This window comes from Oncorhynchus masou, chromosome 14, assembly GCF_036934945.1.
Source record: "Oncorhynchus masou masou isolate Uvic2021 chromosome 14, UVic_Omas_1.1, whole genome shotgun sequence".
NCBI classification, from domain to species: domain Eukaryota; kingdom Metazoa; phylum Chordata; class Actinopteri; order Salmoniformes; family Salmonidae; genus Oncorhynchus; species Oncorhynchus masou.
The window spans coordinates 18,135,904-18,152,034 of NC_088225.1; the positions used below are offsets into that span (position 1 = coordinate 18,135,904).

General features: G+C 40.9%; 1 protein-coding gene and 1 long non-coding RNA gene across 2 annotated transcripts; one reads left to right on the forward strand and one right to left on the reverse strand.

Annotated features, from left to right (window-relative positions):
- Positions 1-495: 495 nt before the first annotated feature.
- Positions 496-11,565, reverse strand: rusf1 (RUS family member 1). The gene is made up of 14 exons (XM_064986750.1): positions 11,275-11,565; positions 7,103-7,180; positions 6,783-6,897; positions 6,657-6,702; positions 6,543-6,575; positions 6,350-6,455; positions 6,050-6,151; positions 5,850-5,920; positions 5,540-5,724; positions 5,375-5,432; positions 5,219-5,283; positions 4,920-5,066; positions 4,738-4,803; positions 496-951 (listed from the first exon to the last, which is right to left on the reverse strand). The coding sequence occupies exons 1-14, from the start codon at positions 11,407-11,409 to the stop codon at positions 866-868; spliced, it is 1,293 nt and encodes a 430-aa protein (XP_064842822.1). The 5' UTR covers positions 11,410-11,565; the 3' UTR covers positions 496-865.
- Positions 11,566-12,715: 1,150 nt separating this feature from the next.
- Positions 12,716-15,503, forward strand: LOC135554440 (uncharacterized). The gene is made up of 3 exons (XR_010457695.1): positions 12,716-13,200; positions 14,485-14,720; positions 14,897-15,503. It is a non-coding gene; the product is annotated as an uncharacterized LOC135554440 (long non-coding RNA).
- The last annotated feature ends 628 nt before the right edge of the window (positions 15,504-16,131 follow it).

Genomic DNA, 16,131 nt, shown 5'->3' on the forward strand with positions numbered 1-16,131 from the left:
AATCAGATATTTCTAAAAAAAGAACCATTTTAAAATCACAGCATATCTTTTGGCTGTCTTTTTGAGTTGGTGAATATAGGTTGGAATCTCATTGATCAACATATCAACCAACTATTACCCAATTATCCACGTGGAAACTACATGGTGTGCCCAGTGGGAAGGGATCACTTGTCACTGACTTTTATTTTGACATGAGGCAAGCAGAGAAGTGGGACCCACATTTGGAAAGTCTGATTTAATATAATTTATTTGGAACCTTTATTTGACTAGGCAAGTTAGTTAAGAACAAATTATTATTTACAATGATGGCCAAACCCGGAAAATTGTGTGCCACCCTATGGGACTCTCAATCATGGCCGGATTCAAACCAGGGACTGTAGTGACACTTCTTCCACTGAGATGCAGTGCCTTATACCGCTGAGCCACTCGGGAGCCAGTAGATACAGTACAATCCTTTTAATATTTTGTCTCAAAAGGACCAATCCCCCAGACAAATGGGCAGACAAAGTTCAAATGTAATTTTATTCAATATTCTGGTTTCCAAAGGTCATGAGAGAACCGTTTCCAAAGATGTATTGTATTGCATTATGTCAGACTGTGACTAGCTTGCTGGCTATCACTGGATGATGTATCAGGCTAGTCAGAGGCTTACTTTCAGGGGCTGGTAATATCACACTGGACATAGGATGGTTAAAGTTATGGTCAAGTTTATTCTGAAGTTGTTTGTATAAAATGTACCATAAAAGGACAAAAACCTTAAATGAATCTGAGCATATTAATCTTTGAGCATGTCACAATGAATGTTTGACAGAGAGCTCAGTCTATTGCCTTGCAGTTTTTGCTCTCCAGAGACCCTGCCACTCCTTCAACTGCTCTTCTTCTTCCACTCCACCCTCCATTCATCCCAGTCCAGTTGGGTTCGACTGGTCTGCCATCCAGCTACCTCCAGAGCTAGAAGAGATGAAGCACAAACAATGGTGACTGACCAGTGTTACAACATCCAGGGGCGTCAGTTGGGTATGGCGCTCAAGACCAAAAATGTAAATTAGACTCAAATCATTCCAATCCCGATTTAAAATGCAACAGCTGTTTAGCATATTGAGAGCTGACTTTGGGACCATGTGGAGCATCGCTCGGAGAGAGTAGAGAAAGAGACACCCCACTCCCAATTTTTTTCTGATTGGGGCAGGGCCACTCTTGTCTACTTATTGCCCCTGATGGGGCGGGAGCGGACAATAAGTAGACCAGAGACAGCTGTTCCTTCTCTTGCGTGAGCATGCCAGATATTATGGGTAACATGGGTAAAGCCTGCTCATGCAAGAGAGGAAACGACAACTTATACAGACAGGAACCGTGACCATTTTTTCTTCAATGGTTAACGGCCTGAGTAAACTCTTATTTATCACTTTTAGAAAGCAGGGACAGTGCCAGTTTGCTTTGTCGGACAGCAATTTCGGCAGTGTGCTGAATGCTTTGAATTTGATGTCGGCATTTGAACTGTCTTATTTGATAGCCAGGAGATCATTGGGGGAGGTGGGGGAGCCCTCCTTTTTGGTTGCCGTTCAAAAACATAAGCATTTATTGCCATTAAAATATGGGTTATGAAAGCTGTAGAGCTAATTAATATTTTCATTCATTCACCCAGTAGGCTAGAGCAAGTTTGGTTTCCTGGTTTTGGCCTTAAAAACAAACAATTGTAGGCTATAACAAATGTGCATTGTCATGCAGTGACAGAATGATTATTGAGATAATATAAATCATTCATGATTACTTAGTTGGGCTAACTTTTTTCAACTTCTTGCTGTAGGTCAACCTCATGATCATCATCATCCTCTGCCTGCATCCTTAATCCCTACCTGTAGCCTACCTGCCTCTGGTATAATGCATTTCCACCACTCACTATCAGTCTTGCTTGTCCATCTTCCTGAATTAAAATTATATATTCTAACAATCTTGCTTGCAAAAGTTATTTAGCTATAGTGTGGATTTGGCACTTTTTAAATATGAGCACCCTGATAGTGATGTGTTGCATACACAGAGGTTGCACTATCAGATGGAGACAAGCTGGCCCGGGGAACAAATGGAGCGAGCCGCCCTGTCGTTGGTTATGGAACTCAGGGGGGGGGGGGCAAAATCAAAAGTAACAGTCGGTATCTGGTGTGGCCACCAGCTGCATTAAGTACTGCAGTGCATCTCCTCATGGACTGCACCAGATTTGCCCGTTCTTGCTGTGAGATGTTACCCCACTCTTCCATCAAGGTCCATCAAGTTCCTGGACATTTCTGGGGGGAATGGCCCTAGCCCTCAGCCTCCTATCCAACAGGTCCAAGAAATGCTCAATGGGATTGAGATCCAGGCTCTTCGCTGGCCATGGCAGAACACTGACATTCCTGTCTTGCCGGAAATCAGCCATACTGCTCGTTCTGTGCGTGGTGGCATTGTCATGCTGGAGGGTCTTGTCAGGATGAGCCTGCAGGAAGGGAACCACATGAGGGAGGAGGATGTCTTCTCTGTAACGCACAGCGTTGAGATTGCCTGCAATGACAACAAGCTCAGTCCGATGATGCTGTGACACACCGCCCCAGACCATGATGGACCCTCCACCTCCAAATCGATCCCGCTCCAGAGTACAGGCATTGGTGTAACGCTCTTTCCTTCGACGATAAACGCAAATCCGACCATCACCCCTGGTGAGACAAAACCGTGACTCGTCAGTGAAGAGCACTTTTAGCCAGTCCTGTCTGGTCCAGCGAAGGTAGGTTTGTGCCCATAGGCGACGTTGTTGCCGGTGATGTCTGGTGAGGACCCGCCTTACAACAGGCCTACAGGCCCTCAGTCCAGCCTCTCTCAGCCTATTGCGGACAGTCTGAGCCCTGATGGAGGGATTGTGCATTCCTGGTGTAACTCGGGCAGTTGTTGTTGCCATCCTGTACCTGTCCCGCAGGTATGATGTTTGGATGTACCGGTCCTGTGCAGGTGTTGTTAAACGTGGTCTGCCACTGCGAGGACGATCAGCTGCCTGTAGCGCCGTCTTAGGCGTCTCACAGTACGGACATTGCAATTTATTGCCCTGGCCACATTTACAGTCCTCATGCCTCCTTGCAGCATGCCTAAGGCACGTTCACGCAGATGAGCAGGGACCCTGGGCATCTTTCTTTTGGTGTTTTTCAGAGTCAGTAGAAAGCCCTCTTTAGTGTCCTAAGTTTTCATAACTGTGACCTTAATTGCCCATCGTCTGTAAGCTGTTATTGTCTTAATGACCGTTCCGCAGGAGCATGTTCATTAATTGTTTATGGCTCATTTGGGGCGGCAGGGTAGCCTAGTGGTTAGAGCGTTGGACTAGTAAGATTGCAAGTTCGAATCCCCGTACAAATCTGTCGTTCTGCCCCTGAACAGGCAGTTAACCCACTGTTCCTAGGCCGTCATTGAAAATAAGAATTTGTTCTTAACTGACTTGCCTAGTAAAATAAAGGCAAAAAAATTGAACATGGGAAATGGTGTTTAAACCCTTTACAATGAAGATCTGTGAAGTTATTTGGATTTTTACGAATTATCTTTAAAAGACAGGGTCCTGAAAAAGTGCCACATCGTTGGTTAATAGAATCTTTAAATACTCTGAGGCACCTTGATAAATTGCCTCAATATTCGTTGAATGTTTTCCTTCCCTGGAGAATATTACAGAAATTATAAAATGAGCTTGGTGCGCACACATTATGCAGCGCAATAAGAGAAATTGTAGCTAGTGGAAATATATGGGTTTCCTCTAGTGGCCAAAATTTTAGCATGGGCAGCGCCATGAGGGCTTCCACCATTTTAATGTTGTCAACTGGATGGGACTTCCAACTTCATTGGCGGAGCCCTCCTGGTGACCGTGTTCAAAGAAAAAAATAAGAAAATTGACTACATCAAAATGGAGATTGCCTCAATGACGCTGCTCATATACGCTACGATGGCACATATAAAAGATGAAACTTCTATCTATCTCTATGGTATGATAAGGTGACATGTAAAGGGGCCTTAACTCCCTTTTTTAAAAGGCATGTGTAGATTTTCCATTTTGTATTCCGTGATTTTGGACATTCTTTGGTCGAGTCATGCGTCCTTGTCAGTTGTAGGCCTAAGTAAGTAATTTTGTGTAGGCCTATGCTTTTTATTTCAATGCATGTTTATGATTTATCTGGCATAGTTTACATTCGCGACCAGTTGTTTTATTCACCAGATACTCACCTTTATTTAACTAGGCAAGTCTTAAGAACAAATGCTTATTTACAATGACGGCCTACCAGAAGTCAAGTCAAAAGCCTTCCTGCGGGGACGGGGTCTGGGATAAAAAATAATAATAATAATAAAAGAAAAGAACATTGATATCGGCATTTGAAAATCGTACTTGTTGTGACTTGATAGCCTGTATTATGCATCTATTTCATGTTCACTGTATGTGCTGTTCCACAAGTAAATGAGTAAATTTATGAAGTTGAGTAGTGGTTGACATTTTACACACCATTCCACAGACATTTAAACCCAATATTGAGGTGATAATTAATGGCTGGGATCATTTTTTATTGGTTTTTGCTGTTCTCCAAATAGCATTTTAAACTGTGTAGAAATGCAGTAAATGAGCTTCAACTTCCAAACAATTCCTTGGGAGAGGGGCATACCCTAGGTTTAGCTGAACGGATGCCACTGACAACATCCCAACATACACGGTGGGAGTAAACAGCTACTGACTGAGCTTACCTTTGAGGAATGGCTGAAAGATTTGGTCCATAAGTTTATGACTCTCATGCACCAGCTCCCAATGATCTTGAGGGAAAGGAAAAAGGATAACATAGAGGAAAAAGGGATAACAGAGTTATAACACAGCATTGACAAATAGATTGGTTTAAACTGTCATGTAAAGATGATCATTAAAGGCTCACTGTTGCTGTGTGACATTGAGAGTTGTTTGAGAGCCCCCTCTAGTGGCGAGACAGGGTGTAACACAGTGCAGAGGCACACTGCTTGGCACACAGCCCTAATCTCATCACATACAGATGCATCTGGTCCCAAACAAACACACACAGAGCCTAAGGGAGAGAAATAGCACATTCAAGAACACTCAGATGACATACACCATCTTTTAAAATTACATGATGTATTGTACATCCATCTAGAAACAACCCACGTCACAACTGAGTACAGCAGTTGGTGGGGGATTACTGAAAGATGTTATACACACCATGTTTGACTCCGATAAGGAAGGGCTTGTGGTTGTTTTTCATGGCCAAATTAAGGTCTTCTGACCTACAAAATGAAAGAAATTATATCATTGATCATGAACATCCAAATCTGAGCACACTTCACTTTCACACCAAACAGGCAGACACCAACTTACGTATAAATAAGTTCCCCTAGCCTCACTCCCAGTTTGATTGGCACTGTCCTCCTGAACTCTAAAAACATAAGCAGCAGAAAAGTATGTTAAAGCCATTGATAGTTGATAGCCATAATGATCAACAAGCCATTTCATTGTTTATTATTCACTGAATGTCAGCCATACCCAAGAATACAGGCTCTTTAAGATTGGCCTCTAGTGGACCGAGGACCCGTCCATCTCTCAGGTATTGGTGGAGCACAATAGCAAGCCGAGCTTCGTTGAGTGTCTCCATGACAACTGAACGCACTGCTTTGTAATTTGCACAAAGGTGGAGGATGGTGAAAAGGAAGAAGAGGACGAACGTCAGCCTGAGGAGATGAGAAAGGATGGAAAACAGATCAATCTCCATCGAATAACCAATAGGTTAGCTATATAGAGCTGTCATGTCCTATCTCATACAGTGGCAGTGTAAGCAGTGCAATAGAGGACTCACAGTGGACTGTCAGTGACAAGAGGAATAAGGATCAGACTGACCAGCAGGCCAGCCAGATTCACTAAAGTCTCCTGTAAAGAACACATGAATTACAATAAGATCCTCATCTTAAAGCAGCAGTACAAGACAGGATAGTAAAAGCCATGGGTTAGTTACAGTATCTTACAGTATCCTCAAGTAAAGAAATATGTATGGAGCACCTGGCTGCCATCTTTGGCAGAGATGTCCGCCATGTTGTCTCTGCGAGCTTGGTGAAGAGTCAAAGCAGCTCTGGTGGCCCCACCTGCAACCCCGACAATGGACTGACAAACACAGAGAGAGATCGAACAGTGTACATTTACATTTAGCAGATGCTCTTATTCAGGGTGAATTACAATCAGTGCATTCAACCAAAGTAGGTAAAACAACCACATATTAGGAACATTGCAAGTAAAACCTTCAAAATAGCTGGTTGCTATCTGCAAAATCAACGATAGTGAGAATATGGTATTCAGATTTACCTTGAATATTCCAGCAGAGCACACAATTAGAGTGAAGCATGTTGGGAAGTTAGGAGCCAGTATTTCCATGAACATGGCGATATCATTGAGAACATCAGCAACAAGCCTAAGGAAAACAGCACAAGCATTGACATACCCAATAATCCCATAACACACAATGAACACTCACTTTGGTGATGCTTGACATCCCTACCTCCATTTTTTGGCCTCAGAGTCCAGTTTATTCCTAAAACACAGAGAAAGACAACATTTGAAAAACAATATTGAAAATGACTAATAGTAGATTACAAAACAAATCAAAACTCACCCTTTAAGCCAGGCAAATAGGATTCTTCCCAGCATGCCTGTGCCATCTAAAATGTAGATTGTTTTTGTTTTTAAACCCCTTAACTGGAAAGAAGACAATAGTCTTATCACAGTCATTAACACTAACCTCGTAATAACCAGGTAATTGTTGCAGCAGCAACTGTTGCCTCTTGGTTTCCAACACCAACACCCCTTAAAGAGGCCTGGGTGGCAAGAGTACCTGAAAGAGAACTGGAGAAGGCCTGTGTGTGTGTGTGTGTGTGTGTGTGTGTGTGTGTGTGTGTGTGTGTGTGTGTGTGTGTGTGTGTGTGTGTGTGTGTGTGTCAGAGAGGGAGAGGGGGAGAGAGTGCAACAGAGTGTTAAATGTACATAATATATTTGACATTTCAAAATAATGGCACACATATCCACAAAACATCGTCCTCTGTCTTCCTCACACAGACCTACCTGAAGAGTATCCCAAAATTGATACTGCAGGTAATCGCCACTGACACTCTCTGGATACCCTTGAGGCAAGAAGACACTCTAACAAGAGTAAATGAGATATGAGAGATGAGAGAGAGAGAGAGAGAGAGAGAGAGAGAGAGAGAGAGAGAGAGAGAGAGAGAGAGAGAGAGAGAGGGGGGGGGTTAGGGACGGATTGACATTTACAGTATGGGTACCTGGAGGAAAATGAGGGAGGGTCAAGCTTTTTCAATTTCAGTCAAGGGGAGGGTTTAGTATTTTTTAAATCTACTCCAGTGGAGGGTCATGTAATTTGTAATTGATGACATTTCTATATTTCTCAGTGTTTTAGAATGAGTTGCTTACTAGGCTATATATCGATGTGTGCCCGATGTCTCCCCTCATCTCTGATTCTCCACTGGGCATGCAATATCAAGTGTGCTTAAAGGCTATTTAGTGTGGTCTCAATCAAATGATCCATAGCCTATATGTGCATGCTTGGAGAAGCACAGAGCAAAGTTATATTTCTAAGATAGCTGTTGGGATGGGGTAAATAAAACTAGGAAGCATTACACACTGCAATGGATATTCCAACCCTGAGCCCCAGCCTGCTCTGTTCTTGCTGACTAATGCCTAACCAATGGCTGTGCTGTGTAGGCCTACGGTGGCAGTTCAGGAGAGTCAAAGACTTCTTCTGAATTTTTGGGGGATTGCGCGCCGACTAGCCTATGTTCTGCTTAGGTTAAGAAGGAGAGGGTGAATATGAGAAGGAGCTATAGGAGGACAGACTCATTGTAGTGGCTGGAATGGAATAAATGGAACATATCAAACACATGGAAACCACGTTCGACTCCTTTCCATCAATTACATTCCAGCTATTACAATGAGCTCGTCCTACTATAGCTCCTCCCACCAACCTCCACTGGTGTGAACAAGCTTCACAACTCAGCCTGGAAAACACCCTCCATTCACCTTTTATGGTGCCAATAACACCCTCCATTCACCTTTTATGGTGCCAATAACACCCTCCATTCACCTTTTATGGTGCCAATAACACCCTCCATTCACCTTTTATGGTGCCAATAACACCCTCCATTCACCTTTTATGGTGCCAATAACACCCTCCATTCACCTTTTATGGTGCCAATAACACCCTCCATTCACCTTTTATGGTGCCAATAACACCCTCCATTCACCTTTTATGGTGCCAATAACACCCTCCATTCACCTTTTATGGTGACAGTAACAACCTTTATTTGCTGTATAATTTGGAACTATTGGCATTAGGCCACGGCATGCAAATATTTAGTTTATTACATTTACATTTAAGTCATTTAGCAGACGCTCTTATCCAGAGCGACTTACAAATTGGTGAATTCACCTTCAGATTATTGGGTTTAAATGCCCTGCCTTGGTATAGGCTCTGGGATTAAATAGGCAATGATGTCGTGTTCCTATCGCACAGCAATACCATAGCCTACACATACTGTGAAATATTTTACCTAAACTACTGCCCTATTTAATGTATTAGCAGTCATTTATGCTGTAACTGGAAAATAACTGTCAGTTTCTGAACGAGAAAACAATGGCACATTTTCATGGACCTGTCAGCAGAACATTTTAATTTGACAATGTTTTACATGGACTTTTCCCCCAACCTAAATATGATAGAGAAACCGTGAATTCTGAAACATAGTAGGGCAGTCTACAAAAAAATGCAATTACAGTACTTACAGTAGGTACAGTTCTATTTCTTCTGTGTTTTTGTTTTACTTCACTTTTTAATGTATGTTTTATTGTACTACTGATATTTATTACTGCTAGAAAAGCATTTCACAGTAGGCTACTTATGCACATGAGAATACAAATTAAAACGCCATACATAGGCCTACTTCAATGTAAAAGATCAGCTATTAAATTCAACTGCATACCGGTATTATAAACCGCGCTGCCTATGATTTTGCAAAACTTGAAATACATATAGCCTATCTATATACAAGGCCACAAGGTCCAATTCAATGAGAGATGTGGATGGTAATTTGTTGTTTGGCGTCTTTGAGAATATAAACCCTGTACGTCCAGAAAAAGTGAGGAATATATTCTCCAAATATATTCCCTAAAAAAGGGAAACAGATTCCTATATCTAATTATAAGATTTCTATGTCTAATTATTTTCGATTTTAAATATAAACACATCTATTTTCATTCTTCTAACTAATGGTAAATGGTTGCATTCTTGTTCATATGTTTTCCTGTTTTTCGTTTTTTATGAAGCTTTTCATCATATCCTCCATTTGTACATAATACTTCCTCGCAGTGGCGACCCGTCGTTCAGGGCAGAGCCCCACCGGTTTTACGCAACAACAAAAAAACAATCTACTGGCAAATCCTTTTTAATCCTTGTCATATGAAGATAAATTATAGATAAAACGTATCGGTGCTCATCGGCCAATGGACATAAAGATTACACAACAAGTTGGAAACCGCAAATTCACCAATGAGTTGTTTGGAAGGAATCAGTGGCTAACTGCAAGCACTGCAAAGCAACCACTAACATTAGTCTGCTATTCAATGGAGTGGCTGTGTGTTTTTTTCAGAGTTCCCACCATAAATCCAGAGAATGGCAGACTTTGATGACAAAGTTTGTTGACAAAATGTGCCCACAAAGGACCGCCGCACCACCTTCACAACGTGATTCCAAAAATGTATTTTATGCTGCTGCATAAATGATGTAATATGCAAGGGAGATATGTACACTGTAGCTAAGAAAGTAATACTAAGTGTATGTTGTGTAGTAAGCTGTTAGTAGCCCATGTCATTCGTGGCCGGTGTGTGCTTGTTTGCGCAGCTTTGACGGTGCTACTGATAGTAGTTGTGGCACCTGGGTTGCACGTGCAACTTTAGCACACACAACATTCTACAATAGAATGTTGTTATTTGACATGTCAAATTAAAAGCTTATTTAATGCATCGAAAAGTGTTATGACATGTATTTTTTTTGACGCGCAAAGACCCAAGCGGCGTTCAATGTGCCTCACCCTAATAATTTGGTCTTTTTTCACCTCTTTATTTTGCCTACTGTTCTAACTTGGTGGTGCACATGTAGCCTATAACCTGTTTTGGAGAGATGTAAATCATTGAATATTGCAAGAGCTTTCATTGTCTGGTTTATATGTCCCCTTTATTTACCCTACAGTTCTGACTTGGTGTACAGGGAGAATACTGTAAGAACGATCCATGTTCTGAATTCTGTCGCTGTACATTTCAAAAGTGCTGAGCAAATAGTTATATTGTCTACGTCCATCCTACCTCGTTCATTAATATCTTAATCAAATGACGGATTGCCTCTTATCCGCTCGTCATCCCCTTATGCCATAGTTTGTACATCTAAATTGCCAGTAGAAACCACATTGGTTTAAGCAAGTCATCCATATCAGCTATGTTTTTTTAAAGGCAGTAAATGAGGCTGAATGGACTGTTTTGCTGCCAGACAAGGCTCCGCTGATAGCCAGGTGTAACAGTGGTAAGGTGTTGGGACTCTGCTGTTGGGACAGCTTTATGTAGGCCTTAACCGTTTGTGGGAACCATTTGTTACTGTTATAGTGCAATTAATGTATTGTTTAGTGTTGTGTTGTGTAGTGGCTTTGTTGGCATGCATCCCACATTTTTGTTTTTGCCCCACCAATAGATTTACATGCTAAAATTGCCACTGCTTACTTGGAATACAATATATGTGCGTACACATGGTCTAAAGTTTGCGGAGAGGTGAGCACATTCTCACAGTCAAGCTAAAAAAAATGTAGATGCCAACTTTTGTGTGAAAAGTGGCGCAAGCACATTTTGGGGTATTATTTTGTACTTAGGAAAGGTTTATAAATTAGGCCCCTGGTCTGTCCCAAGAAGTGAGGGTAAACGGTAGGCATTTTCCCTGTTATCCAATTTACGTTGAATTATTTGGGGTATAGATGAGGGTCACTTGTTTTTTTTCAAGCGTTCAGGGAGGGTTTAGGTAAAATATATTTTGCTGAAGAGGGCCAACCATTTTCACTTCAGAGATGTCCGATTTTCTCAATGTAACCCTTATTATAAATAACGTTCACTCCCTTAGCAGTTGTGAGACTATATTTAGTGAGCCTTTATCAAAATTCATTATAATGTAAAAAAAAATGTCTCACTTTGAACACGCTAATGATGTTTTTTCCAGTCGTCCCACCGTTGCCACCTTCTCTTTCTCTCTCCATTACTCCATCCTTCAACTGATATTTCCATGACTCGAGGGAGCCATATCTCTCCGTTGCCACCACTGGCATTTTCTCTTTCTCAATTTAATGAAACACCACCTGCACGGTTAGACAGATGTTTGTAAATAATATATTTAGTTATGCATTTTATGCAATAGTACTTTCTGCTGCATGTTTTCACTTCCCAAAGCTTTACTTCCGTGTTTTCAGAAGCCACGTCAGCTGTACAAATTCTGTATTTTCTATTGGCTAAGGACTGAAACTGTCCCCGCAGTTTAGACCAATCCCGCGATTGCTTTGGGACAGCTTGATCCAGAATCACAGATAATTTCCCACAGGCTTCGAATTGAGCTTGTTTGTCGTATTTTTGTGTGTGTGTGTTTCTGTGTGTGTCAAACAAAATCAATAAAATTGTATTTGTCACATGTTTCGTAAAAAAACAGGTGTAGACTAACAGTGAAATGCTTACTTACGGGTAATTTCCCAACAATACAGAGTTAAAGATACAAAAATGGAAAAGTAAAATTTAAAAAATAATAACAATAATGAATAACAATAACTTAACTAAATACAAGAAGTACCTGTACTGAGTCAATGTGCAGGGGCACAAGGTAATTGAGGTAGCTACGGTATGTACATATAGGTAGGTGTAAAGTGACCAGGCAACATGATAGATAATAGACAGTAGCAGCAGTGTGTGTGTGTGTGTGTGTGTGTGTGAGTGAAAGTGTGTGTGGGAGTGTGTGGCGTCAGAATGCATGTGTGCGAGTGTTATGTGTGTCTGTGGACAATTGTGCGTGTGCTTGAGTGACATCACTGTTGAAGAATGCAGTCTGGTAGTCCCCAAGTACTGAAATAAATATTCCTTACCTCTGAGTCAGAGAACAGAGTAGTTTGGCAGAAGTCTTGAAACAGGGTGTGCAGGTTAACTTAGACTACAGTAGCAAAACAGTTGACGTATAACAGAGACCTTGAGAGAGTGGGCATGTCTCAACACATAGTTATCCAATTACCTAAATCATTCTCACTTATGATGGACCAAACATATGAAACAAAGCGTGCATGAAAGGTGTGAGTTTAAAAGAGGGATACAGGGGGAGACAGACATGAATACAGTGTCATAAAGATATTATTAACATGTACAGAAGAGGATAAAGAAGAACAGAGTACATGAAACCAAGCTGTTTGTTTTCCCTCAAGGCAAGGCATGTTTTGACTCACCTATGCAAGTTTTCAGGAATGTTGCACAGAGCGAGCAAGAGAGAGAGAGAGAGAGAGAGAGAGAGAGAGAGAGAGAGAGAGAAGAGGAGCTAAGAGGCACTGTATTCCATAACATCATGATTGATAGAATAATAGAATGTGGAGAACCAGCAAGCATGGTTGAAGTGGAGGTAGAGTGTAGTTAGATATAGATAAAGGTAGGGCCTGAGTGTGTGGGAGGGAGTGGGACGTCAGAGGAGGTTGAAGTGTGAACAGTAAAGGGGCGTGGAGGTTTCACACAAGAAAGAGTTATAATCCACTCCCAGTCTTCTACTTTTTCAGACACCACTAACATTCATGGTGACCACAACCAAAACTGAGACTGCAAAAGAAAGAAAGATTGCTCAAGAAAATATTATAAACAAGAAACATCTGGATAACATTTGGATATGTTAAATCAAGTCTTCACGAACCTGAAGCCACAACCAACTAGCAGCTGTGATCATTAACTAAATCCAGGAAGGAAAATAAATCAAAGAAAATATCAGCTTTCTTCTTCACAGCTCTGTCAGCCGTCATAAGTGAGGATTTCAGTTTGACTGGAGAGTAGACAGAGGCATACAGAGCTGTACTTTCCCAATCAAGATCAAGCCTGGACTCGTAAGCCAATTATTATCTGTGATATTTTTATGGTGTGTCATATACTATTGTTTCATTTCAGATACTGTGTGCTTTGTTAATCCACAAAAATGCTGTTATGTTGTTCGGTATGTGATTCCCTTTGAGAATGAGTGTATGAGACCATATGGGAAAAGAGCTTAGCATCGCTCATTCATTGCTTTGAGTAATCAGGACTTTACAGACACTCCAAGTTATTTCCCTAAATTACTTCTCCTTTATGATCAGTTGATGAGGAGAGGTCAAGAAAAGCCCCCAATAATGTTCTGTTGTCAAAGGCTGAAGGGAGGGACGATTACAATGTAACTATTCTTCATTCATTGATATGATCTTTGCCGTAAGAATACATATCAAGTCACTGGAATTCACCAGGTCAAGTCTGAAACTGGGACAGGAAAAGGCTTCTCATGTTAACATTACAGCAGTAAGATAATGTTGACGGTATCTAATGACATCTAACACACTTAAATGTGATATACACTGAGCAAAACGTTAAGAACAGCTGCTCTTTCCATGACATAGACTGACCAGGGGAATCCAGGCGATCCCTTATTGATGTCACTTCAATCAGTGTAAATGAATGAAGGGGAAGACATGGTAAAACAAGAAGAAGCCTTGAGACAATTGAGACCTGGACTGGGTGTTTGCTATTCAGAGGGTGAATAGGCAAGACAAAAGATTGAAGTGCCTTTGAACGGGGTATGGTAGTAGGTTTGTGTCAAGAACTGCTACGCTGCTGGGTTTTTCACGCTCAACAGTTTCCTGTGTGTATCAAGAATGGTCCACCATCCAAAGGACATCCAGCCAACTTGTTGGGGTGCAACTCAATATAAGGAAGGTGTTTGTAATGTTTGGTATACTCAGTGGACATACAATCATAACATTTCCCTCTTGCTGTTTTCTTTCTCCATGGCTAATGATTTAACTCTGGCATATATTCACTTGCACACTGCAGTGTAATCATTCCAGTTCTTCAGGCTCCTGTTTGATTGATAACAATGCATACCTCATCCCATGAGGCATAACAGTGTTTTGTCTGTAGAAAGTACCCTGGCAGAGAATGAGCCTCTCAAACCATTTTTGTTGGCATGTCAGTGAAAGACAATTACAAACAAACTAATTTAGTTTCAGTAAACTAATATCCTACATCCTTTATGACAATGTCACAACTGCAAGTAATACAGTCAGTCAGACTTGAATAATTGTATTCCCTTGTTCTGCATTTGATCTATCCTCTGAACTCTGCTGCATCTATTTTTTCCTCAGAAATGTCTGCCCAATCAGCAACAATGGAGGACATTCCACTGACTGCTGTCCCAGGTACAGGTGAAACGACAGATGCCCAAAATGACACCACCTGCCTTCAAGTGATCACCTGCTGTGGTCGTGACCATACTGTTCCCTCCTGTGCCAAGGACAGGGACTATAGGAGACTGGCCATTAGCAGCATCATCTGTGGACTCTCCTGCATTGGAATTTTAGCTTTGGTCAACTCAGTCAAGGTAATTTCAAGCTTTTTTTTAAAACCTGTTCTTGTAAACATTCTGTAATGTAATAAAAGATGTTGCCCCTTTAGGGACCATCTTGGTTCTCAAAATGTGCACATCAACACTTAAGAGTCTATATGTTAGATATGAGTCATATCAAAATATAATGTACTCTTCTATCCCTATGACAGGCTCGAGAGGCAAGGAAGACGACACCAGAGAAGGCTAAACAATACTCCCAACGGGCAAGAACGTTTGGGATCATTTCTATTGTGGTGTGGGTGGTGATTCTGGTACTCAGCCCACTACTATTGGTACTGGTGTCATACATACTCACTCTGATAGACTGACCAATTCCCAGGAACCACCAAGGTGGATGTACTGTACCATAAGGATGGCTACAGGACAGCGGTCCAACTACTTTAGTATTGATCTTGGACTGCCGTGACACTGTGAGGTGGGAACAGATGGAAAAGCACCTCTGGTGACTCAGGGAGACTCCACTGTATACAGCCTTCCTGAGTATCATTCTGATAAGTCTTGCTGATAAGGATTTACAAAGGCACCTTTAACTTTCTTTTGTGTCACTCTGGAATTTATCGCTGGAAGACTGGTTTATAGTTAACATTCAAGTGATGCCACAGCTATAAATACGTTATAAATATTAAGATATTTTGACATTTATCAGTAGCCCAACCAGACTTTTAGCACTTAGAGTAAGGACTGTAGTCAAACTACCTTCTTCCTGAATAAGAGGTTGGTTCAGAGACGAGAGATGAGCAAGGGGACACAAAATAACCAATTGTTTTTGAGATAGCATTTAATGGACACGGATTATTTGCTGACATTCATGAGTCCAAGACTGTATGAGTATAAAACAGCAGATTTAAAAAAATCCTGTATAAATTCAAAACAAACTGTGAGGCACTATACAGGGGCCTGACTCCAAAACACTCCCATGTCCACTATCGGTCTCGACGTTTCACTTTCACCATTTATGATATGCAACACAAACTTAATTTTTTAACAATGTTATATTTTTATCAGTGAAATAAATAATTTGTATATGTGAGGAACTAAATATAAATGTCGAATTATAAAGGACAGATTGTGAACTAGGTATAATTAAATGAGGGCAGTGTTTCTGATTTACAGTAATAGTGAAAACTGCCTTTGGTTTTAAATACCAAAAATGTACAATACTTAATTTTGTTTACATTATCATTTCTACATTTACTGTATTCATGTCATTGCCTTACTTTGTATTTTATATTTATACATAGCATGTTTTAAAGGATTTTGTAATTAAATGAAAATACATTTACATCAATTTGATCTGAATTAAGTTCCTTTTCAGGCTATTTGCCTCATTTACATTAAGTTAATAGCGACAAATACCTTTTACTTAATATAAAGTCACTCTCCA